This window comes from Uloborus diversus, unplaced genomic scaffold (assembly GCF_026930045.1).
Source record: "Uloborus diversus isolate 005 unplaced genomic scaffold, Udiv.v.3.1 scaffold_303, whole genome shotgun sequence".
NCBI classification, from domain to species: domain Eukaryota; kingdom Metazoa; phylum Arthropoda; class Arachnida; order Araneae; family Uloboridae; genus Uloborus; species Uloborus diversus.
This window is the reverse complement of record NW_026558465.1, coordinates 76700-103509: the sequence shown is the minus strand read 5'-3', so window position 1 is coordinate 103509 and position 26810 is coordinate 76700. Positions and strand designations below refer to the sequence as shown.

The window sequence follows — 26810 nt, the reverse complement described above, 5'->3', positions numbered from 1 at the left end:
AACGGGAAGAAAAAAAAAAAAAGTTGGGGAATTTTATAAGAAAATTAGGCTATTTGGGGCGAAAAAATTAATTCAAGAGACAAAAATATCAGAGGAAGTCGATTCATTTTATGAAAATATTAGTGGAAAAATAATTTTTGAATTTGGGGAATTTTGACAGAAAACATCGCTTTTTGGGGAAAAGTTGGAAGGGAATTGGGGAAATCTGGATTTGACCATCTGGTAACACTCAGTAAGCGTAAAACGAATATTTAATTCGCTTCTGAATTATCATAATCTGGAAACACGGTAGGCGGCAGGCGTATACATTAGGGTGGAACGAAAATGACCTTAAAATTTTTTTTCAATTTTTTTGGTTTGCCGTAGGGGGGGGGGAGTTGTCATTTAAGCTTAAAAAGAAGCAGAAGAAATTTCATTGCTTTACTACAACATCTTTAGGTGCCGCAACGAGCTTAAAGTTTGATAATAACCAAAATTTCCATTTAACAATGAAATTCCTTTTTATGCTTTCCTACTGTATATAACGACAAAAAATATGACAGTAAATACATTTTTTAAGCATTACATTAGGAAAAAAATACTAATTACAAAATACGGTTTAAAAACGAGCTGATGTGTGCATCACATGACTTCCTTTTACACCAATTTAATGTTATTTCTCTATTATTGCAATTTTAATGTGATTCTCTCTCTAACTCTCTAAATATCACCAACAATGGCTACATTAAAACCAGATTTAAAAAAAAAATAGCCAAATTTGTCGCCAAGTTGGCGAAAAAATTTGGCAACAAAACGGCTACCAAAAGACTGGCGATATATCGCCAAGTGTCCGCCAAATTGTAACACCACTTGAGTTTGCATCGAAATTAACAATGAATTCCCCCCAAAAAGGGGCAAAAGTCCCCGTTAGAAACACCCGAATGCAACCAAAAAAGGAGGTGCACAGCTAAACCTCACTAGGAGTCTACGTACCAAATTTCAACTTTCTAGGACATTACGTTCTTGAGTTATGCGACATACATACGCACATACGTACATACAGACGTCACGAGAAAACTCGTTGTAATTAACTCGGGAAACTTCAAAATGGATATTTCGAGCGTCTATACGTTCTTAGGTACATATGTACGTGTGGTCGGGTCGAAAAAAAAAAACTCAGCATTCATTTGGGGGTGAGCAAAATGGAAATTAAGGCCGATTTTTGAGTGAACATTTTTTCGCGAATACAATACTTCCTTTTTTGTAAAAGGAAGTAAAAAAGAGTCACCACTGAGCTGAATATATGTTTTTTTAATCTCATTCTTATAAAATAACAAATCAGGAATGGCTAGGTATATTTGGCAGGAGAACAATTAATTTATAAGAAGCACAAAAAAAAAAAAAAAAAAAAAATCGTCGCCAAGTTGGCGAAAAAACTTGGCGACCAAAAGCTTGGCGATACGTCACCAAGTGTTTACCAAATTATAACACCACTTAAGTTTGCATTGATATTAACAATGATTTCCCCCCAAAAAGGTGCAAAAGACCCCCTTAGGAACATCCGAAAGCAACCAAAAGGGGAGGTGCACAACTAGACCCCACTACGAGTCTATGTACCAAATTTCAACTTTCTAGGACATACCATTTTTGAGTTATGCGAGATACATACGCACATACGCACATACGCACATACACACATACGCACATACATACAGACGTCACGAGAAAAGTCGTTGTAATTACCTCGGTGATGGTCAAAATGGATATTTCGCGTGTCTATACATTCTTAGGCACTTTTCCGCATGTGGTCGAATCGAAAAAAAAACCTCAACATTCATTTGGGGGTGAGCAAAATGGAAATTAAGGGCGATTTTTGAGTGAAAATTTTTTCGCGAATACAATACTTCCTTTTTTGTAAAAGGAAGTAAAAATCATAATCTTTACAAATAATAAAGCTGAAAGTCTGTCTGGAGATCTAGATCTCTGTCAGGATATCTGTGACTCGCATAGCGCCTAGACCGTTCTGCCGATTTTCATGAAATTTGGAACAAAGTTAGTTTGTAACATAGGAGGTGTGCACCTCGAAGCGATTTTTCGAAAATTCGATTTTGTTCCTTTTCTATTCCAATTTTAATCACATTTACCCGAGCAAAATTATAAGATGGGCGAGTAAATTGCCAAGTTGTCATAACGTGGAACCGTAACATGGGCAAGCCAATTGGCGAGAAATTCTTCTTACATTATTTGTAAATATACAAGCAAACCAAATGACCATTTAATTTTTCTACAACGGTCAAAGCCGTGCAGGTATCACAAGTATACTATAAAAGACATTAACAATTCCATGTTTACCATTTAAAGTATTCTTAATGATTGTAAATAAATGGTTAAACCTGTATGATGTTTGTGTCTACTTCTTTGAGACATTAAAGTGTTTTTTTTTTCCTTGTACCAAATAACTCTTTTTTCCAAATAACTCTTGAGTGAATTTTTCGTCTCCTACGACTGAACCATACTTTTTAAGAGCCGCTTAGGGTTTACAAGTTTCAGTTTGAGGGATTCACTAGACAAATGTTTTACAAAGGGGGGTTCGGTTATTTCATTTTCACCCCATGATGAGATCAAATCGATGTAATCTTTGGCAGAAAAAATTATTTGTTGAACTTTAAACTTCTTAACCCCGCCTCTACTTTGTGTTCTTGCATTCAACACACGTCATAATCCAAGTTCTCTTACATTTCTACGCTCTTTGCATAACATAGCCAAATGGAGATTTTCTGTTGCATCAAAATACCCATTTTTTATATAACCCGGTCTATAATGTTCTTAAAATCATGAGAGAGATATCGTGAATGTAAGATACGTTCAAATAAATGTTTAGAGCCGTAAGTACGAGAAGGTTTTAACTTGATGTTAAACCACACAGGAGCATATGCATTGCCCACTTGATCCGTACAAGAAACGGATCCTTTCTTGAAAATGTATGAATGAATAATAATTACTATTAACATATTTCAGTATTATTATTTGTTTCAAACAATTTTAGCGAAATGCCACGCCCATATAAAGGAAACTATACTTTACTACACTTTAACAATGTACTGAGTCTGAGTCTTGAGATTTTCAGTCTGATTTTTAGTTGCCACGTACAATCGAAATATACGGTTTGAAAATGTAAGTCATCTGGAGTGGGGAAGTTTTCCCAGGTACCTTGAAGATAAATCTAGTGAGCAAGTTCCACTTGATTTAGTGACACACATATCCAATACATATTTGTGATCGGTACTTATGTCCTGTATGTTCTCAAAAAGAAGGTTCTTTTCAATAGGTAAGGAAGTTACCACAGGAAGATTAGAACAGGTTTCCAGCTGTTAACCTATTTTGTCTTTAAATTCGTTTGATTCTTTTGTTCTACCATCTAAGAATCTATTAGGCTTCTATTCCTGTTGTCTCAAAGAAGCTCTTGACCAAATGTAATCTATTCCGGAAACTAAAAAGTCATATATTTTTCACTTACAGAAAGATCTTTTCCAGTCGCACTTTTTAGGTCCTGTCTAATAAAACAGTAGCATTTCATTTCATCTTCGTAAATAGGTAGTAAAACTTCATTGAAATCGCTGAAGGTTCCAAAAGTAGGGCATTCTGATGTTTGTCTCGTCTGCACTTGTTTACACTGAGTCATTGCAACTCACAACAATGAAGTATCTTACCAACTAACGAAATTTTACGTCACTCACTAACTCAACTTAACAAAGAAATTGACACCTGATCTAAGCTTAGCCCCACTCACACAAATCACTGCTGACCAGCCCCGCCCCATTTAAACATCCGCTGCTGCAATGACTCAAGCTCCCAGATGCCAGTGAATTCGGCAAAAAGCGCGTTTTTGCGAAACTTACTTTGCTCTTGCGGCACCTCAAGATAAAATCCGAACAACAACAACAAAAAGTTATTGTGTGACCTGTTGAGCATAAAAATTGCTTTTCGACAGCATTTGAAGCAAAAAGATAAATTTGAAATTTTTTTTTTTTAAATTAAAATGTAGCAAAAATTGCAATTTCGCAAAACTTCATGCTTTTTGCGGCACCTCAAGACGTGCTTCAATATTTTTCATATTTTTTTTGCATCTTGTTTTCATGAAAAGGCAACTTTTCCGCACTACGGCAAATTGAAAATCAAAAACTTTTTTTTTCGTTCCACCCTAGTATACATTCATCGCACCAGTGAAGTATAATGCAGCTCTGGCTAGTTGAGCTGTGACCTTGACAGTATTTACCTGTTTTAAGGGAGTTCAGTGAAAAAAAATGTGTTATTGGCTCGGATTTTAGTTGGAATATTTTTGAAAAACTACTAAGAAAGTTTCTCAGCTCAGCACCAATTACCCGTCCCTATTCTCCGAAACAGAGGTAAACATTGCCAGAGTCGGAGTTTAACTTCTCAGAGCCTCACTATACATCACTTGTGATGTCAAAGACCACGCATTGTTTGAAAAACCGACATTTTAAAAAAATAATTAAAAATTAAACGTTTTGAAAATAGAAGATTTTTTCTCTCCGTCTTATTTATTTATTTATTTTTATTTTATTCATTTATTTATTTATTTATTTATTTTTTGCTTACTTTATCAACTTCAGTGACTAAAAGTAGTACTTTTGACTGATGGATACAACCCCATTTCTCGAAATCTCCTGAGAGAATAACTTTGAGCAAGAACTGTAATTATACTCAACGTGTTGTAGTTTTAGACTAATGTCAGAAACCTGTGGGATCTAATCAGCTTTCATAATTTAACGGTGTCAAAAATTATGATTTTATTATAAAAGAGAGCTTTTTTCACGAGTTTGCATGCGTGATACACAAAATCTAATGACGTTAAACTCACAAAAATCCTAGAACGCATCAACAGTCAATTCGCTTGTGTGGACTTCGGCTATTTACTTTGTCCCCTGGGGCTTAGGAGGGGAAAGAAATCAACTGTTTCTAAACGCTTTTTTCACATAGAGTAAACAAATTACATTTTTTTTTTAATTGCAACATTTTAAAAAATGTTAAATGGGAGCTTAAATGTATTATGTTCAATAAAAAATTGCTTGAAGTGGTCCACTCAGCGTTTGGCCCAGTCGGGGATCCCCGACTAGCCGACCTGGTCAGTCCGCCCCTGTATATATATATATATATATATATAATATATATAGCATTCATAATCGTTTGAATCACTGTCACAGTATTTCTTGTATCCTCCGTTCAGGATTTAATTAAGTAATAGAATTTTCTACAGACGGAAGTACTAGCAGCTCATAACAGAGGTTTAGAATCACAAGTTAGCCCTTTTCAACTCTGGGTCTTCATAGTGAAGCTACAGAATTTAGTGTGAAAGAATTTCAGCATTATTCTCTTTGAAGTCAAATAGGTCCTTAACTTTGTGTATCCTCCGTTCTTGAGTAAAAAAAAAAATTGTTTGCGTACAAAAAAAAAAAAAAAAAAAAAAAAAAAAAAAAAGTTAAAATTGAATCACTTTTTTTAAAGTAAATTCTAAACAACATGTTGCGTTAACCCTAAATCAACACAATGATCATAGCAAAACATAAGTATTTGTATCCTCCGTTTCTGTATCCTCCGTTACAGTATAGATATAATGGAGGATATACAGTTGGGAATGGAGCATACAACTTTCTTTAAAAATCCATTTTAAGAAAGATATGTACATTTTAATCAGTTCAAATCGTGCTCCTCATACAAGATGCAATGTTTATTAAAATGAAAAGTTTTAAAATAACATTTAAAATATATATTTATTCTATCCGTTACCCTCCGCTCACATCCAAAATTTTAACTACAAAAGAAAATTACAAAATAACCGATAAAGAATGTGACTATGTGAGAGTAAAAAGGTGACTAGAAGGAACAATATAAAGTAACTTTTAAAAAAATTAATTTTTTTTATGAATTCCAACTATAAAAACCTACGTTTTTTGTATAATGACCCTCTCGCGAGATTAGCCAAGTTATTGTGATGGTATTCATGTTATAATAACTCCATAAATTCCTCTACCTTCAATTTCATTTTATAACTAAATCAGCGCTGATTTTGTCTGCCATTTCAGTTTTTTTTTTTTACTGTCTCTTTCTAAACTCTTAGAACCGACTGCTAAAATTATTTGTGCGGGTACTGGTGACCTATAAGGAGCAAATATTTCAAAAAAGCCTCCTTTATGTGACTCTTTTACTCAATTCTGCCATTTTTCTCGAAAATATAGACGACCACGATTTGACACGTAATTCTAAATCTTCCACAAAAATCTTTAGTCTTTACTTTCCAAATTCGAGAATTTAAACTCCGATAATAATCGACGCTTCAACACAGTAATACGGATTTTCTGGGGGCTAACATACAAAAACGGTTGTATGAGACAAAGTTCTGTGCATCCAGTCACATTTAAGTGATCGAATAGCGTTTTTTCGGCTGAACACCCAGGAACCTAAAACTAGCTTCAAGTTGATCAGAAACGAGGTGATGTGCGCATCACATGAATTCCTTTTACTCCAATTTATTGTAATTTTCTCATTATTGGCAGTTTTAATGTGATTCAATAGTTTACTCTCTAAATATCACCAACAGTGGCCAAATTGAAACCAGATTTAAAAAAAAAAAAAACAAATAAAAAAAAATCGCCAAATTTGTCACTAAGTTGGTGACAAATTTTTGTGTGAAAATTTTTTCGCGAATACAATACTTCCTTTTTTGTAAAAGGAAGTAAAAGCAACTTGACTGTTCAGTGGTACCCAGGTCATACATTTTGGGAATGGGGGGGAGGGGGTGTCAGACCCGCCACTTTGAGAGTATTTTCAGGGAAGGAGGGAGTATATGCTAAACACAAAAAACCTCAAAATCCACGCCCACTACGTGTAAATGCTTTAGTTTTCCAGAGTCTAAAGATGGGGCGGGACGGATGAAATTAGGAAAAGAGACATTAGACATCATAGGGGAAAAAAAACCCACCATTGATGAATAGTAATAGTCAAAACTTACCATATAAGGACATTTTTAGGGAGATCGTAGGAGCACTCATGTTGTCGTTATTCAACAAGAATGAGGGTATTTTTACAGGAACCTAGTTAAAATCCTTATTTTACCGTTGTTTCGTTCAGAATTTACATTTGACGTTTCGTTTGTTTCAGGCCAGTCATTTCAAAAGTTTCCGGGCAAGGTGCAAAGGGTTTGTATTCATTACATTTGACAGAGAAAAAACAAAAAAATACACACAAATATTCGTAATTACATTGTTTCTAAAATCCAGGGGATGTCAATTGACAACCCCCCCCCCCCCCCGATCGCCCAAATGACGGGCATGGTTTGTTTCCATACTACTTCAAAACAGTTTTTGCACAATGTGCCACACAGCAACAAAACAAACCACTTAAGTTGTTTAGAATTGTTATTTACAATTAGTGATTGCAATACCAGTGTACTGGTATACCGAATATCTGTATTTCGAGCAACTTTGCAATTTCGTAACACCAGTATTTGCTGTGGTACAATACCGGTATTTTAGGTATTAGCTGAAAAAAAAGTTTCAATTAAAGAATTTTCAATTTAACTTATTAAATATCTACTTATATTTTACATGTTTATTTCTTTTTCCATGATACAGAACCAAAATCAATCTATAGATGTAAAAATTTGGCTTCAAAAGCACGAGCTAATAAAATATCATTAAACAAAAGTAGCAGAAAGAATGCAAAAGGATATTTTTATTACTTGATGGTGAGATGAATTACATTTTTGTGTGCTTTAGTGAACCATTTTTTAATTTTTTTCTATTTCCCTGATCTCATTTTGTGAAAGTTAACTTCGAGTGTAATTTCGAGTGAATTTGTTCTATGAATAATTTATTTTCCAACCATCCATTGCAACAATACTTTATCGCATTTTCTTTAAATATTTGTCTCAACAGTACTGAATTTGGGCAAAAAAGCTTTTCCATGTTAGTAAAACAAATGGTAATTTGTTATCACCGGTATTGATTTATTGTCATGTCTCGCTTTATACTTGGCAAGATACTATTTAGAAATTACATAGTGTCTTGAAAAATTGCAAAAAGGTTAAGCATAATCTTTTGAAACATATTTTCAGATATTTACATAATTATATTTGTAAAGAATTTTGAAAAGAGCGCGAAAACAAATAAGAAAAACTAACAAGATCAAGTTTATCGTAAATTTCAAACCAAACGGCTAATAATTAAAATCAAACACAAACCTGTCTTGCTCAAGAGAAAATTGTTTTAATATTGGAGAAGTATCGTCTCTCGGAAAAAAAATTACAACTAACTGTAAATCTAAAAAAATATATGTAATAATAATACACACAATACTAAAGAAACATGCACGTGCCAAAAGATTTTCCAAAAATAACACGAAAGAGACCGAATTATTTGAAGATAAAGGACTTATTTTGGAGGAGGTGTATCGCGCATTGTTAACAGAACCACCGACCTGCATGAATTCAGAAAGAGTATTTTCAATTGTTGGAAGGTTGAGAACTAAATGAGTTAAAGGCCTAGGGACAATTCAATACATGCATTATGTTTTTTTACTATTATTTATTTTTTATTATGACATTTTTTCCTTCATTTTATACTTGTTTACAATACGTGCTCAAAAATACAATTTTTGCACGAAATTATGAAATGTGGCAGCGAAACTATATGTTTTCAAGCATTTTTTGAGAAATTTTAAATACCAATATAAATACCGGTATTCCAGATAGCACGTTTTAAAAATACCGAATACCGGTATTGAATTTTCGGTCCGGTATTGCAATCCCTACTTACACAATCCTAAACTCAAACAACCTCAAAGGAAACATAGTACACAAAGGAAAGCAAAACAATTTCAACTGTGCGTCAAAATAAATTTACCCTTTCGGCCGAGCTAAATCAACAAAACGTGATTTTCGCCTGGTTAGTTGCGTGCAGGGAATATAATATTGGACAGGACTCCGTATCGAAGAAGTGATTTTTAATAACATTTGTAAAATGAAACAGCTTTTACTTACGTTAAAGTTCAAAGCAACAACGCATCGCCATTTTCGGATCTAAATTTGAAGACTGCAACTCAGTCAGCAACTCACGACTTGGTAAAAATTCAGCTGGCAGCTTTGATACCCGTGCCGACGTTAAAAACCGGAAGGCAAGATTTACACGTCTTGAGTTCACTTCGGCATTCCGGCAAATTATAATTCTCTTAGGTTTATCTTCATTGTATTTTTTTCATGACAAAAAAGGAACCGAATTTTTAATCAATGGTGAAAATCTTTTCGTTGACAAAATTTAGTTTTAGAAATTCAGTTATTGAAATAATCCCCCTCCCCTCAAATAGAATCCGATCACCGCCCGAATCGGAGCAAAGGCACCATTTTAAGGCGAAATGTTTGAAAGTTGTTAACAACACTGCGCAGCAAACAAAAACCTTCAAAATGTTTCTGGCATTATATTCTTGCTAATTCTTATGTAAAATGACCCCCTGAGCCAGGGGTGCCCTTCCCCCCAAAGTTCAATGGCGCAAATCCGCAAATCTCCCCTCCCCCCAAAAAAAATCTCAACACTCTTTCCCTTTTTTATTTGTTCACTCTCTTTTTATTTTATTGACTTTTTTTAGTTCTTTAAAAAAAATTCATTTACTTTTCTGAATACTTATTTATTTACTTATTTATTTATTTATAATAAAAAATATTATTATTATTTTATTTGAAAAGTTATGCGCTATGCCAATGACATACACACTCAAACACACAAACTAAATAAATAAATGAAATAAAAAAAATATAATAAAACAAAATAAATAATTTAAAATAAAAATAAATCAATAAATAAATTTTAAAAATCCCTCCATTCCCCCCCCCCAATTTTTTTTTTTTTTTCATGACTCAACTTGAGCCATAATACCTTCCTCTGGGCACCCCTGTCCTGAGCCCATGTGTAACCACCGTTTTCCCAAATCACGTCCCACTTTTTGGAAACAATCATTTATTTAAGTTTTCGACAGTTTCATAGTCATCATTTTTCTTTGTTGGGGAAGGGAGCATTATATTTGCCATTAACACTGTTCGGGGGGACTAAAGAGGTTGTTAAGTTCTAAGCAGCAGTATCAATAACGTCTTGTGACTACGTTTAAAAATAATTTTGCATCGAAAAAGGAATTTCTAGTACCCCCCTTTAAAGCACGACATTTTGGGTTGAGAAAGGGGTTCCTCGTATCGCCAAAATGTGAAAATTTCCCTTGATTGTGCCACATTTTTGCAATTTTTAGTAACGTAGTTTTGATTATTTGCCAGGGGTCTTACCAGGGATGCCCGCCCCTCCGAAGACAATACTGCCATGCCAAACATAGAAGTAGTATCTGCACTTTCAAAAAAAAAAAAAAAAAATCAGTTATCGTCTCCAGACGGTACTATGTAACATATTTTTCCAAAATAAAATGTTCTGTGGTCATATTTGAGAAAGATAAAAGAATTTATTTATTTATTTATTTATTTATTTATTGAAAAAGTGGCATGTGAGTCAAATATATGGTGGCATAATACTTTAAAAAGCCGTTTAGGTCTGCGCCATAACCCCTCCACCCCTAACTGGGCACTAGGGTAGTTCAAAAATACATGCAAATAAAAAAGTTTCTCCCTGATAACAGGACACCCCTCAATATTTTTAGACTTGTGGACAGTAATATCCTGGAAAAAGTTTAGCTGGCCTATTTCAACTGAAAGAGGGTGCTCAACCCCCTCCTCAAACTTCATAAGTATGGGGAGGGGGGTTAAAAAATACATTGAACTGGAAAAAAAATGTTACATATTATAATATACACTAGTAATATCCATATACATTTCAATAAAATAATTGTTTACAAAAAAAAAAAAACAGCTAGGTAAAGTAAATGTTTCTAAATCTGTGACATTTTTTATACTACGGCTAATATTAAATTGAGCGGTTATTGAGTACCCTCTTAAAATTTGAGTAAGAAGCTAAAACTTTTGCAGCATAATTCTATTAGTTAATCTAAAAGAAATAAGGGGTGTCCTGGACTCTAGCTAAAAAAAATGTTTTTTGAACCACCTTAGTGGGCACCCCTGATATATGCAAAAAAGAAATGAAATCGAACTTCGCGTTGTAACTAGTGAATCCATTAGGAGCGGTCGATAACTTGGTCAGTGAGATAACGTTGTGTAATCGAAAACTTGTTGCATAATTCCTGAAAAGCGTCGTGCTGTTTCTCAAGGTTGACGGCGCTGTTTGCTAATCATCTTTCGTGCAGCTATTATCATTTCTATAAAAAGCACTCCTCACAGTTGTTGCGGACAAGAATCAGCATAGAGAATCAGCGGCCCCAACGAAAGCTTGAAATGGCGATGATGGATAGCTGCGCCGGCCAATGTGTCGGCACATTCTTCATTGGAATTGTTATAATCTATTTATTGTACAGGTATGGCTGTTTTATTTCGTCTACAAAGGCAGCGTTTCCTATGATAATTGCCTGCGATATGTTCAATGATTCCTGACTTTCTTTGAGAAAACTCTGCTGCATGTCATTTTTTTTATTTTTTTTAATGAATTAATTTATTTACCTATTTCAAATTACTGCTCAGAGCAGAAAAAAATCGAGTTACAGTGACAATTAAAACAAAAACAGAAAAATAACTGGAGCAATTAAAATCAGTTATCTTTTAAAATCTTAAACATCTGTACGAAATTTATGCATGGGCATATTGAAAATATTTAAATAGTGACAATAACTGTTAAAAATTTAAATAGACAAAGTGTCAACATAGTTAAATTTAATAAAAATGTTTCTAAATCATAAATGAGTTCTCAGAGTCTTATTCGAAACCGCAAGTTCGATGCAATTGACAATATCAGTACACCGTCTTATCCGTGGTGGGTACAAGGGGAGGGTCATGGGGGTAATGACACCCCCCCCTAAACCGTCGACAATATTATCTGTCCACATTGTGTCTAAACACTAAATGAATGAGAAATAAACAATTTCAGTTGTCTTTTCAATTTATTAATTATTTTTAAAAGTAATTTTTAGAAATTTCTTCTTTCATTGCTTATGAAATTTATTTACAATGTCAGGAATAGGGCACCTAATAGGCAACGTTATTATGCTTACTAGGTATCCTATTCGGGACGGATTTCTAACAGATTTCGTGGGGGGGGGGGGCATTCTTTTGCATGACCCCCGCCCCCCTAAAATGGAGTCTGTATCCGCCTCTGCGTCTTATGTACAGAGGCAACTCGAACTATAATTTTGGTAGGTGGAAAATTTAAGAGATTAAAAATTTTTTGTCGATTATATAGTTTAAAATGTGATCATTATAAAAGCAGCCCTCCGCTATAATGTATCTCGATCACTCTCATTTTTAGACTGTTTGCAAAAAAACAAAGTTATTGGAAGGAAAAAGGACTTCGTGAAGCAGATCCTGTTCCCTTTTTTGGATCCCTATTGCAAAATGTTAAAAAAGTAAGAAACTCTTAATTGATTTATTTTGTAATTGAAATGCATCACGCCGTTAAAAAAACTAAATAAATAAATAACGTTAACATTCTGTTTTGTTTTTTTTTGGAAGAGGGAGGTTTTCTAAGAATGAGTATTATAGTGCTATTTTCTTTTTGGTCTCTCACTATTTTTTATCATTTTTTAATTCTTTTATTTTTTACGTTCAGTGTTTTTACATATAAATGGGCGCTGTTTCTGTTGTTTCCCTATAAAATTTGCATTGAGTATACATTCTCCCCGCCCCCCACCTCCTGGAGTCTGGTCTTACATACATAAAAAAATTTGTGCATGTTAGGTAGAATTTTATTCCCTCTGGTTGCAGCACTTAATGCAATCATACCATCAAAACGTACAAAAGCAAGGCAGAATGGAGTTCATTTTTTCTGTCGAATCTTGGCTAAATCACAGATTCTCAACCCCGACTGGCAGGGGGAAAACTTGGACCGGTCCTCAGATTTTTCTACCTGTCTGAATTCAAAAAGTTTTTTTAACAAAAAAAAAAAAAAAAAGAAAATTTTTTGTATAATATTGTAAATTTCAATTTCTTTAATTTCAAGATCTAGATCCTATGATTTTGTTTTTGAAGATTGGCTGTTCACATTTACCACGTGTTACGCCTCGCATTAATTTCTTGGGGTCTCCGTGGCTGACCGGTGGAAATACTCGCTTCGTATGTCTGAGGTAGTGGGTTCGATTTCCACTGGTGCCCTGGGGCAAATATTTTTCTGTTGTCCTTTTCGGTTTTAAAAACTAGTTCCACTGTGTGTGTATATGTGTTGTCATATTAGAAGTTCACCCTCCTTCCAAAATAATGACACACCTCTTTCCCACAGTTGTGGACACGACAACAATTACTTTTTTGCTTTTCTTTAAAAAAAAATCTAGATTTTGTCGTTACTTTGAATAATATTCTGTTATTTTTTAAAGAAAGTTTTATTTACATATAAATCATTAGTCCAATAACTAAATTTTAATAAATGATGAAGAAAGTTACAGTAAAATGTTACTTTTAACTTATAAAGCAGCTTTTTTTTTTTTTGAAGAAACTTTTTTTTTTTTTTAAATAAAAAAATCCCTGAGTTTTTTTTTAAGTTAAACGGTCTGTGGGCCAAAAACATGGTTGAGAATGCTGGTTTAAACAACTTCCATTGGCCTTGAATGTATAAAAACCAAAACATGAGTCAACGAACATCGTTATCAAACACTACAGCAACTTCTTTGAAAGTAAGTTTGTTGACCAGGATCCAGGATGCTGATATCAAATTTGGCTTTTATTCCTCTTTTCTCGTAGATCTTAAGAACACACCCCTTTGCACGCACGACAATTTTTAGCTTTCTATGGTTTGAGGTAGTTTCAAGAGTCAGTTATGTGAATATATATTGTTTTCTTTCTCTAATTGTGTCTGAAACCGGTTGAAGTGCTGGTACTTTAGTATGAAGTCTAGTATTAACGCGATCGGATGAGCTCTGTGATCTATTCTATACGAACCTTAACTGGAGTCGAGGGTTTAGTTTTAAGCTAGTTTCCTACTGCCGATGCTAATGCGTTGTTCACTATCGGAAATAAAATTTAAGCAGCAAAGATTATACTTATGAAGAAATATATTTATGTATTCGAATCACCATTCTAAAATTATAGTTTTGCTACTCACATATCTCAGTCACTCAGGCACAATTTAATAAATTACTTCAGGGTTACTCGCGGATAAATCCTTTGTTCTTTTCTTATTGACTACTGGAATTTGCTGTGCTTATTTCCACAAAATAGCTTTCCATGGATCAACTGATTTTTCTTTCTTTTTAAAGAAAAACTATTCGTTGTTAATTTTGCACAAGTTGGGAAAAAAAATACAAATGGCAGTAATAAGCGTTTAAATATAGTTATCATTTTTTGTTATTATTTTGCGTGAATGTCATAAAAATGCACAAATATACAAGTACTGCATATACACAGTGCTAGATCTAGGAGTCAGCAAGTCGGAGCCCTTGCCCGGGGAGGCAAACTTACCCCTTTTCTATTTTTTTTTTCGTTACATTTGCTATATGAACTGGAAAATGATAAAAGAGTAGTTTTTGTTCCAGCTCGGCAAAATCAAAGATCCGGCACTGCATATATGTTTCTATATAATCCAGGGTCTAGTTTCCAGATAGCATACGTAACGATTAAACGTTTTAAAATGGTTGAACAACGTTGACAACCATTTTAGAACATTTATTGAACGAAATGGACTACCTACGTAGGTTGCGAAATTTACATTGATTTCTTTTATGTTGATGCCTACCAGATTTTTGTAGCGCGTGTTTAATTCTGACTTAATACATTTTTCCGATATATTTTTGAAAATGTTTTCTAGTTAAGAGACATATCAATAATATAACTACAACAAAAATAGCTGAAAAAAGAGGGGAAAACAATTTCGGAACCCAAAAAAAGTATTAAGCAATAATTTCAACATTAGTGCGAAAATGTGTTTTTATTGTGTGTTTGATCTACCTCTCTTTTTCAGCTTGATTTTAATTTCCCTTTTACTTCAGTTAGTACATACTGCTACTTTGCTTAACATTACATTGATAAATTTGATGGGAGCGATTTCTACTTTGTTGTCTTTGAATGGCTTTCCTTATAACTGTTGAGCATTAATAAATTCAAAATCAACGAACATAAAACTGAGTTTATATTTTCATATCATTATATGAAAATATAGGATTATTATAAATATTTAGTTGATCATTGCTAAATAGTCACTTTTTGTAATCTTTTGCTTTTGCTATTTCATAAGTTAAGTTAAAATGTTCAACTGCGTGTTAATTGAAATATGTGGGTATATTTTAAAAAACAACGACAGCCTGCTAATCAGTTCTGTAATTTTTAATTAAAGAAAATTCGTTTATTGTTTTTGGTGTCGCAATATGTTGCAACTGTTATAATCCCATCGAGTTTTTGGTTCTTAAACTTAAAAGTGCTATGTATTTCTCTGCAATAAAAACTATAATTAATGCTCTTAAATCTGGAAAAATGTTGAAATATATTTTTGAAACGAAGTTTCTATGTTTATTTAGAGTCACTTTTAATTTGATAATGACAGTAAATGATAATAACGATGATGATGAAAATAAATTATTGTCTTTAACTTTGTTCTAGCCTCTTCATGAGTTAGAACTCGAAAGATATAGAACGCTTGGGAAAATATATGGGTAAGTTGCTTTTCAAAAAATGTCGTGAGCCATTATGAATTATGTTTTTTTTTCTTTGTTATGTCGGTGTCATTGTAATAATTTCCCTGCCTGTTTTTAAACTGTAGTGACTTCTTTCGACTGAACTTCACTTGATTACGAGACTGCTTTTGATTCGCGTCGTTTTCACTTAAATATCAAAGAGGATTTCTATCCTGGATAGTTTTTATGAACTCGATGATAAACTAAGAAGTCTCTCCTCAATTTAAATAAACTCAAATTGCAAGCAATAAATTGTGCCTAAACTTTTACTTACGTGTTTGTAAAGACATCCTGATTTTTTTACAGCCAATCATGTTAAGCCTTTCCCGAGCTCGAATATTGGTGGATTAGGCCAGCCAATGCAAATTACTGCATTACTGACAGTTCCAGGTTGGTCCAAACAAATCCGTAAACGAGTCAGCTTCTAAATTGTAGTGAAAGGTAAAGAAAGTATTACTGTATTCACGAAAACTTTTACCGCCCGAATTTCCAACCTATATTTACATTATAATTACACAGGTATCAGCTTTGTCTGGTCTCAGTGCTCGCGCTAGTTTCAAGCGCCCACCTTTTCACTTCATACTTCATCAGCTTTGATTATAGTTGGGCAAAACTAACCTGGCAGCATTGTGAAGGCTACGCAGATCCTAACTGCACCACTACGAAGCTGCCGGGTTAGGTTTGCCACGACTTTAGTTATTACGTGACGTCTACACTTATGTATGCAGTATGCACACACGAACATATAGACAGACAAAAACTTTTTTATCCATCCCAGAGTTCATTTTGGCCAGTTCTTTTGTGACGTCTGTACGTACTTTTTTATTCTCTTGGACGTCTATAGGTACTCGTACAAATTTCTACCTACATTTACATTTTAATCACCCACGTGTCAGTTTTGACTAGCTATTTCATGACGTCTGTACGTTAGTAAGCACACACGAACATGTAGAAAAAAAAACATTCATATCATCTACCCCCCCCCCCCCCCCCCCCCGAGTTCATTTTTGCGAGTTCTGTCGTGACGTCTGTACGTACTTTTTTACGTTATCTACATTTGCATTTTAATCACCCACGTGTCAGGTTTGACTAGCTATTTCATGAAGTCTGTATGCACTCACGAACATATAGAAAACCAAAAAAAAATCGTATCTTTCCCCGAGTTCATTTTGCCGAGTTCTGTCGTGACGTCTGTACGTACGTATGTGCGTTACATTATTATCATATTTATTACGTTATTAGCAATATATGTATGCATTAGTAGTAACAAAAGAAATAAAATACGCCGTAAAGAAAATGTTGTAAAACCCTCAATAAGTTAATTTTCTGTTCTTTTTTAGATACTATGAAGGGACCAGCCCACTACTTTCGATTGCAGATCCCAAAGTTCTGAGAAATATATTAGTCAAAGATTTTCATGCTTTCTCCGGGCGAAGGGTGAGTCATAAACGTCCCCCCCCCTCCTCTCAACTAAAAGCTGTATTTTAAAAAAGTTATTTTCTTTCATATATTAGTAGAAATGCTAGCATGAACTGCAAAAGTTGTAAAAATTTAGTAGTCAAGATGATTTTATTTTCAGAAAATTGAATTGGGTGATCCAATTTTTGAGAATATGTTACAAATGCTGCATGGCGAAGATTGGAAACGAGTCAGGACGATTGTATCTCCGACATTCACAACTGGCAAAATTAAAAGAGTAAGTTAAGTTTTTTTTTTCTCTTTTGGAGCTGTCCATAAAGTATGTCACACTTTTCTCCACCATTTTTGACCCCCGTTCCCGTTTTGTCACAAAGTGGCACACTTCACCTTACCCTTTTCCCTTGTCACATGTCACGCTGTTATTCATAAACATATTCTTATCTAAAAATGCGTGAGGTCACACTTCATGTTAGCCTCTTCTCTTTGTCATGAACTTACAATATCATGACCCCCCTCCCTCAAAGCGTTACATCATTTGTGGACGGCCCATTTGCAGGAGTATTTAAGGGGGGGGGGTCAAATTTCAGACTAGTTCATCACTCAATAACAGTAATTTTGCTATTATTGCTACTATGCGTCTTTGAAATGCTGTTATTTTTTAGGGATTAGGGGCATTCCGCAGCGTCAAGTGCGGGACAAAAAGACGCTTAAATTTCATTAACATTTTGTCATGTCTCTTAATATTTTAATTAAACAGTGGTAAGCAATTTTTTAAACTTTTACATTTGATACAAAAAGGTAAGGTTGCCTACCTTTTTCGGGTCACTAGTCAGGGTTGTCAGGGGATTAAAGGTTTTCAATGAGGAGATAATTTACCCCTCATCGAGTTTCCAGAAATTGTTATCATAAATGAAGAGTAAAAGCTGTAAAGACAGCGTTAAAGTAAGGTTGCCTACTTTTTTCCAGTCCGTAACCAGGGTTGCCAGAGCCTAAAAGGTCCCGAAAAAGGAGTTATTTACCATCATCGAGTTTCCACGTAAGTTATGTAAAAAAAAAAAAAAAATGGTAAAAATATTACAAAACCGGTTGGTATAGGGTTGCCTAAGCAAAAGTGGTCCAATCATAGGGTTGCCGCTGTTCAAAATTGCTTCAAAAGCATTTAATGAAGCAGAAATAGTTCAATTTGTTAAGCATCATCAAAGTTTCAATATTGAAATTTCGAACAACAACCGTATGATTGGACCACTATTGCTTAGGCAACCATATACCATCGGTTTTGTAATATTTTTACCTACATTTTTTTATATAACTTATGAGGAAATTCGATGAGTATAAATTACTCATTTTTGGGCACCTTTTAACCACTGGCAACCCTGGTTAGGGACCTTAAACAGGTAGGCAACCTTAATTTAACGTTTTCTTTACAGCTTTTACTCTTCACTTATGACAACAATTTTTGGAAACTCGATGAGGGTAAATTACTCATTTTTTGGCACCTTTTAGCCCTAGGCAACCCTGCTTAGGGATCGTAAAAAGGTAGGCAACCTTATTTTGACGTTTTATTTGCAGTTTTCACTCTTCATTTATGACAACACTTTCCGGAAACTCGATGAGGGATAAATTATCTTCCTCATTGAAAAACCTTTTATCCCCTGACAACCCTGATTAGGGAGCCAAAAAAAGATAGGCAACCTTACTTAAGCGTTTTATTTCTATCTTTTGCTCTTCATTTATGATAACGATTTTCGGAAACTCGATGAGGGTAAGTTTCTTATTTTTAGGTACCTTTCAACCCCTGGCAACCCTGATTAGTTCACGTGAAAGAGGTAGAAATTCTTACTTTCACGTTTCATTTACTACTTTTCTCTTCATCTATTCCTAAAACTGTTACTATAGAATCCATGGTAACATTTTTAGGAAACTCAATTAGGGTAGGTCAAGCCTAGTGGGATCTCGCTGTATTAGTGCAATTAAGAATGCTGTCGTAAGAAAAGCTTCCCTTTTTTTTTTTTTTTTTTTTTGAAAAGTTATCTGGTAAATTTCACTGATCCCAGCGCTGTTCATGTTACAAAGACGCTATTTCCGAAACAGTCACTTACCGACGAAGTATGGAGTACTGTTAAAACTGATACATTTTGTGTAGTGATGTTTTTACCTGAAAGAATGTGATTACATTTCACATAATATTTTATTTTGGTTACAGATGATGGGCATCTTTAAAGAATGTTCGAGTACAATAGAGAAAAACTTCACTGCTGCCGCTGAGAAGGGAGAAGCCATTGACGTTAAAAGGTACGAAAAAATAAATAAATAAAATAATAAATAATGTAATAAATAAAATAAATAAATAAAATTTAATAAAATAAATAATAAATAATTAAATAAATAAGTAAAATAATAAATAAATAAGATAATAAATAAATAAATAAAACATAAAAAAATCGTTTACGTTGGTTCTTACTCCGGGTTTCCGACTACCCTCTAAAAACGAACGGTTTGAGTTGGCCAAGAGCTCTTTGACTTCAAATCGGCGCCAAATTAAACGTGGATTTTTTGCGTGATTATTTCATAATTTTTAGGTATTTTTTCCTTTTATCTTTCTTAAGTCAAATCGGAAGCGAACCAAAGTTTATTTTAAAAAGCTTTTAAGAGTCAAGAAAAGTTCAAAAGCAATCCTGTAAAGAATGATATTTTTTCGTCTAAATAATGTATTACCAAGTGAACTATTTCAAGGTTTATAGCTTTCAGATGTAAGTAATAAAATATATTACTACAAGATTATTTCAAAGAAAATTTTTTTACATTCTCTTTTGGTTTTTAGTTTAAGGTTTTTTTACTCCTATTGATGTTATGCTTTTTTAAAATATTTAAAAAATCTACGTTGTTCATTTCAAAATGATACGTTGAGTAGAACCATAAACCCCCTGCCTTTTTTTTTTTTTTTTTTTTGGTTCCAAACGTTGTTCAAACTGCAGTATATCAAAGTAGGACCACACACACACATTTATATATATGTGTATATACAATTCTATATATATATACATATGAAAGTGCTTTGGTGCGTTTAGCATTGTAGTTTTAAAATTTTCATAAAAATGAAAGATATCTATTATTTGAAAATAAAACTGTGTGTGAAAGTATCTCATTACTGTTTTCACTTCAAAATAATAGAAATTACACATTTTGTTACAGATATTATGGAGCGTTTACGATGGATATTATTGCAAGTGCTGCTTTTTCGACGAAAATTGACTCTCACAACAATCCCAAGAATGAATTTGTCAATATGGCACGAAGCGTGTTCTCAATGAACATCAACTGGAGATTTGTCTTCTTTTGTGAGTAAAATTGTACCAGATAATTAAAAGAGAAAACTCTTCACTATGAGATAAAAGAAATAAGAACTATTAAAAAGTTTAGGCATTTATGAATAACTTTTTAGAAATGTAGTGCATTTCATAGAGCACATAGTACTGTTTTTCATGCACACAGGAAGAATGTCAATTCCTGCTTCCCCGGCTATCATACTTCCGCCCCGCGTGACACTACACATATTGGTGCTATTTTCGTGAATAATGTCATGTTCATGAGTTAAAGTATAGACTGGCCATCGTTGAGATGGAAAGTCTAACATCCGGTTTATAGGCGGAAATGGGCGCATCTATTAGTGTTCAGGGATGCTAGCTTTTACAGATGTGTGTAAGTCTCTAAACTAAGCAGAGCCACATTCAAATGAGCAGAACCCTCGGATCAAATTTTTACTTTTCCCCCTCATTCAAATAGACTCGTCTTGACTGGACGTTTGCCAATTTCTCAGGAACCGTGGACAGATAGTAACATAGGGACATTGTTTCATTCATGGTGTCATAAAAATTATTGATTAATCCTACAGCAAGTGTCAAAATTTTGATGTAACGGTATTCTGGTTTCATAAAATGCTTACATTTCTTAAAAACATAAAAGAACGGAATCAGTTTTATGTGCATCCCCCAGAGCCAAGGCACGGGCATAGCCAGGACTCCCGTTAGGGAAGAGCAGCAAGATGATTGTTTTTAGTCCCCCACCCCTCCATTGCCGGACATCGAAATGACTTGAAATTACCCCCTCCCCCCCCCAAAAAAATGGAAAAACAAGTAAACATTTTGTGCAACTTATGATCTGATACGAGGGGAAATGCAGTAGTGCGGCTCCTCTCCAGAATTTTTTGAAATTGATGTCCTAAAAATGTGATTTTTAACTATCTCTGGTGGCATTAGGGATAAGCGTCGGATAAAAGACTCTTCTAGGGAAGGACAGTTGCCCCTCTCTGCCCCCCTCTAGCTACGTCCATGAGGAAGGGGTGCAATTTTTGCTCTTCTGTATTTTCCGACTTCTGTGGGGATTTATTCTTCATGTGCTACAAGTACACACAGAAGGAAAACCTGTAAGTGTATTTTTGTAAATCAAGCATGCAAGGCTGTATGTACATCCTCATATAAATAATAGCCGATGATCGAGTAACCCACGAGTTTCAACGATGAAACTCGCGTCACGGCATGATAATTGGATAATATGTTTTGGTAATGTTTAAGATGCAGGGAAAGGCTTTATTGTGAGAAGGCTGAACTCGATCCGGTAACTTAACTGTTTTACTGGTAAGACTGTGTCACTTCAGTGGGATGAAGAAACGAAAAAAGCGGTCAACAATGAACGCTAACTACTGGAGTTTAGGGCTAATCCACTGGAGTTATGGTTGCAATTTCAACTACGAAAATATCACCAAACAAGCAATGTCTTCGTTCTAATGTAGAAGCTATTTTCACCCGTCATACCATGATGGGTGACTTTCTAGTTTAATAATAATTACCAAGAACCAGGACTGTGGAGTAGCAGGAAAAATGAACAACTTCGACTCCTAGAATTCCAAAGTCTCTGACTCCGACTCCTAACTTCGATTCCTTTGTACCAAAATCAACCCGACTCCATAGCCCTACAAAAAACTCATAAATGTAACCTGAACTTTCTGATTAGTATAAATTAAATTATGATTAGCATAAATTTCGTACATCAATTAATTAGAACTAATTTTACTAATACAATTTCAAATGTTTACAGTGCTATTCCCTCGTTTGATGAAGCTCTTTCAAATCAAAGTATTCCCACCTAAAGGACTCAAGTTTTTCCATAATGTCACACTGGAAATAATGGAGGAGAGAAAACGAACCGGAAAGGTTTCTGAATTTTATCATATCACTAACTGAATCTTTTATCATATTATCAGTCTAATATTTTGATGCTCAAACTCCAAATTTACTAAAACCGTAATAGTGAAGTTTAATCCACCAAATAAGGTACAGGCCAAAACGGTTAGACCTTCAACTTTTTCAAAAGAGTGTAGGTAAAGGATATGAGGCAATCAGAAGCAAAGGAATGTAAGTGGCAAAATTAAAAATTTGGAGATAACCAGGACGAATAGTAGGGGAACCTCCTCTCTCTTGGGGCAAGTCTTGTGGCAAGAGATAGTACAAGTAGCCCTGGTAGGGTGCTGCTGTGCAGCATGATTTAGGAAAACTTTTCAATGAAAGCTTACCTAGGACGTTATCTTTAAACGCGTTTTACTCAAAACTTGAAAATGTCCACTTACATCCCTTTGCTTCTCACTGCCTTTTATGAGTGTTGAAAGGCAGAAATGTTGTAACTTATCAATACCGGTTTTAAAATGTTTTTCAATTATTTGTCACTCTGCTGCATGATTTCCATTTTCCAAAAAGACACTATATAAAGTGGGTTACACCATATCTGCCATAAAACCTTCCTACATTCTATGTTCCTACACTGTAAAAAAAATCCGAAACGTTACTGGGTATTTCCGTGTCAAGTTTCAGAATTTCAATGGTTTTTATCCACTTCCTGGAAAAATTAAGTATCATTGTCAAAAAGTTTCCTGAATTGCTACAAGTCGCAAAAATGCAGACATTTCACTGTTGTGAAAAATATTTTTAGATCCCAGTTTAAGGATTATCTAAGCGTATTTATAAAGTGTATCGGCTTTGTTTCAAATACGGCCCGTCCATGCTAATTAAGCTCCCAAAGGGAGCGAAAAAGTGTGGACTGCATTGCTTTGCAAAATTTGCAGGCAAGTAAAGTTCTTACTTACTTCCAATTCTGGCATAGCTTTGGCCATGTTTGCAAAAATGCTCTTTTAACTTCCTTGATAAATCAGAATGATGCCAAGATATTATTTCCATAGGCACGATTGGTTTTAAACGGAAAGATTTCTGAATTTTTCAGGAGGCTTCCAGGATAATATCAGGAAGGTTACTGAATTTTAACGGAAAAAAATCCTGGAATTTGCAAGATATGTTACTGGCAGATATTGGGCACATCAGCTGCCCATTATTTTCCAGGAACGTTTCTGAATCGTTTTTACAGTGTAATGTGTAATACTTATGCATATTTATATGCACAATTGAATGAAAGCTCTCCCCAGAATGACGAGCGTGATACAGACTCATAATAAAATAGTTGTTGTTTTTCGGTAATTGAGATTAAAAGGTCATCATCATTCCTGACGAGTAAAGCGAGCAAAAACTCTATACGAAGTTACAAAGGACACGGTCATCACTTACTGTTTAAAATATAAAAACAGGCTCATTAATTTCGTTTGAGGATGAATGTCCTTACATTTCTGTTGATTCGTTTATATCTAATGGAACTGCATGCTTTTTATGATGAGTATAAGATTTTTTTTTTTTTTTTCAATGGAAGACGAAGCAGTTCTTAGTTTCCAATAGAGCAATAAACGTTTCTATTATGACATGACGCTGAGGCAGAAAATTATGCATGACTGCATGAACTATTTTTTACTTCCTTTTACAATAAAAAAAGTATTGTATTCGCGAAAAAATTTTCACTCAAAAATCGACCTTAATTTCCATTTTACTAACCCCCGAATGAATATTTAGTTTTTTTTTTTTTTCGACTCGACCACTCGTGGATAAGTAAGTCCCTAGGAACGTATAGGCACGCGAAGTATCCATTTTGACGATTCCCGAGTTAATTACAACGAGTTTTCTCGTGACGTCTGTATGTACGTATGCATGTATGTGCGTATGTATGTCGCATAACTCAAGAACGGTATGTCCTAGAACGTTGAAATTTGGTACGTAGACTCCTAGAGGAATTTAGTTGTGCACCTCGTTTTTGGTAGCATTCGGGTGTTTCTAAAGGGGTCCTTTGTCCCTTTTTTTGGGGGAAATCATTGCTAATTTCGATGTAAACTCAAGTGGTGTTATAATTTGGCGGACACTTGGCGATATATCGCCAGTTTTTTGGTCATAAAGTTTTGTCGTCAACTTGGCGACAAAGTTGGCGATTTTTTTTTAAAAATCTGATTTCTATTTGGCCACTGTTGGTGATATATAGAGAGTAAACTATTGAATCACATTAAAATTGCCAGTAATGGGGAAATGACATTAAATTGGAGTAAAAGGAAGTCATGTGATGCACACATCAGCTAGTTTTATTAAGTGTTGCCCGACGTGACTCTGAGGCCTCAGCTAATTTCATCTTTATATTTCCCTAAAGAAGCGTTATTCCTTTGTTGACCAGTGTGACTTGAGTGGTGAATATGGCTGCATTACAATTAGGTTGTTGGAACTAACACTAGTTAATATTTCAGTCACAGGGTCGCTAACCTATTCCAAATATATAAAAAAATCCAAAAACTAAAATCCATTTGAAATGTCCAGGGGCGCCCCGAACTTAAATTTTTTGGGAGGGCGAAAAGTCGCAATTTGCCGAATGGAACTCCAAATTTTGCCGAATCGTCAGACAAAATTTCTGAGTAAGAAGTTTTCGAAAGTCATAGTGACCTCCAGTGACCTGTATAAATACAGGTGTCCCTCGTATAGCACGGTTAATTCGTTCCGTGTAGTATCATAACCGTGTTATACGAGACTTTTCTAAAAATAACATTTTTACTTATTTTTAATACTAATTATGTATGTGCATGAGAAAAATCAGGTTATATATAAGATGTATCGTGTTATATCGAAACCGTGTTCCGTGCTGCATCGAAACCGTGTTATACGAGACTTTGAAATAATGTAAATCAAGGGATGTTTACGCGTTATATCGAAACCAAGGTTCATAAAAACAAAGTAAAAACTTATTAACAGAATGTATTAAACAAAAATGAAATTCCATCTTTTATAAATATAACATTCGAGTTATATCAAAATCTTGAAGTATTAAATTCAAGTTTCGTAATATCGAAACCATGTTGTAGAAGTACCGTATTATGCGAGAGACGCCTGTACATTATTCTTTAACATTCTGCGAAAATAAATATTTTCTTCCACAGGAAATAGTAATTTGGGCAGTAGATGGTAAATTAAATATCTCTTTAAAATTTGGTTAGTAAAATTAATTTAAACGAGCTGGTGTGTGCATTACATGACTTCCTTTTACTCCAATTTAATGTCATTTAACCATTATTGGCAATTTTAATGTGATTCAATAGTATATCTACTATTGAATCACATTAAAATCTACTCTCTAAATATCACCAACAGTGGCCAAATTGAAACCAGACTTTTAAAAAAATGCCAAACTTGTCGTCAAGTTGGCGACAAAACTTGGCGATCAAAAGACTGGGGATATATTGCTAAGTGTCCGCCAAATTATAACACCACTTGAGTTTACATCGAAATTAACAATGATTTCCCCCCAAAAAGAGGCAAAAGACTCTTTTAGAAACACCCGAATGCAGCCAAAAGGGGAGGTGCACAACTAGACTCCACTAGAAGTCTACGTACCAAATTTCAACTTTCTACGACATACCGTTCTTGAGTTATTCGACATATATACGCACATCCGCACATACAGACGTCACGAGAAAACTCGTTGCAATTAACTCGGGAATCGTCAAAATGGACAGTTCGCGTGTCTGTATGTTCTTAGGCACTTATCCACGTGAGGTCGAGTCGGAAAAAAAAAAAAAAAAAAAAAAAACTCAACATTCGTTCGGGGTTGAGCAAAATGGAAATTAAGGTCGATTTTTGAGTGAAATTTTTTTTCCCGAATTCAATACTTTCTTTTTTGTAAAAGGAAGTAAAAAAAAAACTATTATTTTTAGCACGATATTATGTTTGTATAAAAAATGCTTTATTCATGTGATTTCTTTATTTATTTATCCTCTTTCCTTTTTTTTACCTTTTAAATAGACTAGAAACGACTTTTTGCAATTACTGATGGATACTGCTAAAGAAGTGGAAGAAGACACATCTGAACCAGCGGACAAAGGAAATGACATTCTCAGCAACTACACAAGTGATGACAAAAGCGACCAAATGTTTAAAAGTACTAACTCCAAAAAATGTAAGTATCATTCCAGCTAAGAGTGATTGATTATTACATGTGGTATTATTTAGTTAGATAATAACATAAGTCTTAAAATTTGATTATTTTAAATAATTTTGAACATTTCGATCAAATTTGGGTTTTTTTTTCCTGGTTGAAAGCAAAGCTTTAAGTTTTCTCAAAGCACACCGAAAGAACACTAAAACTAATTTTCCTTTTCAGAAAGAAAAAAAAAGGATTTTAAGGGTTTTTCCATAATGAAGGTTTATTTTTCAAGCCTTAACTCCTTTAAAAACCTT

General features: G+C 34.2%; 1 protein-coding gene across 1 annotated transcript in view; it reads left to right on the top strand.

Moving 5' to 3' along the window:
* Positions 1 to 11333: 11333 nt before the first annotated feature.
* LOC129233267 (uncharacterized) overlaps positions 11334 to 26810 on the top strand; it is a 56880-nt gene continuing 41403 nt past the window's right edge. Inside the window, exons 1-9 of the mRNA XM_054867317.1 lie at positions 11334 to 11457; positions 12402 to 12498; positions 15677 to 15729; positions 17091 to 17187; positions 17330 to 17446; positions 19373 to 19461; positions 20362 to 20507; positions 22264 to 22379; positions 26376 to 26529. Coding sequence (XP_054723292.1) covers positions 11378 to 11457; positions 12402 to 12498; positions 15677 to 15729; positions 17091 to 17187; positions 17330 to 17446; positions 19373 to 19461; positions 20362 to 20507; positions 22264 to 22379; positions 26376 to 26529 — 949 coding nt within the window. The 5' untranslated portion in view covers positions 11334 to 11377. The remainder of the gene's footprint in view (positions 11458 to 12401; positions 12499 to 15676; positions 15730 to 17090; positions 17188 to 17329; positions 17447 to 19372; positions 19462 to 20361; positions 20508 to 22263; positions 22380 to 26375; positions 26530 to 26810) is intronic.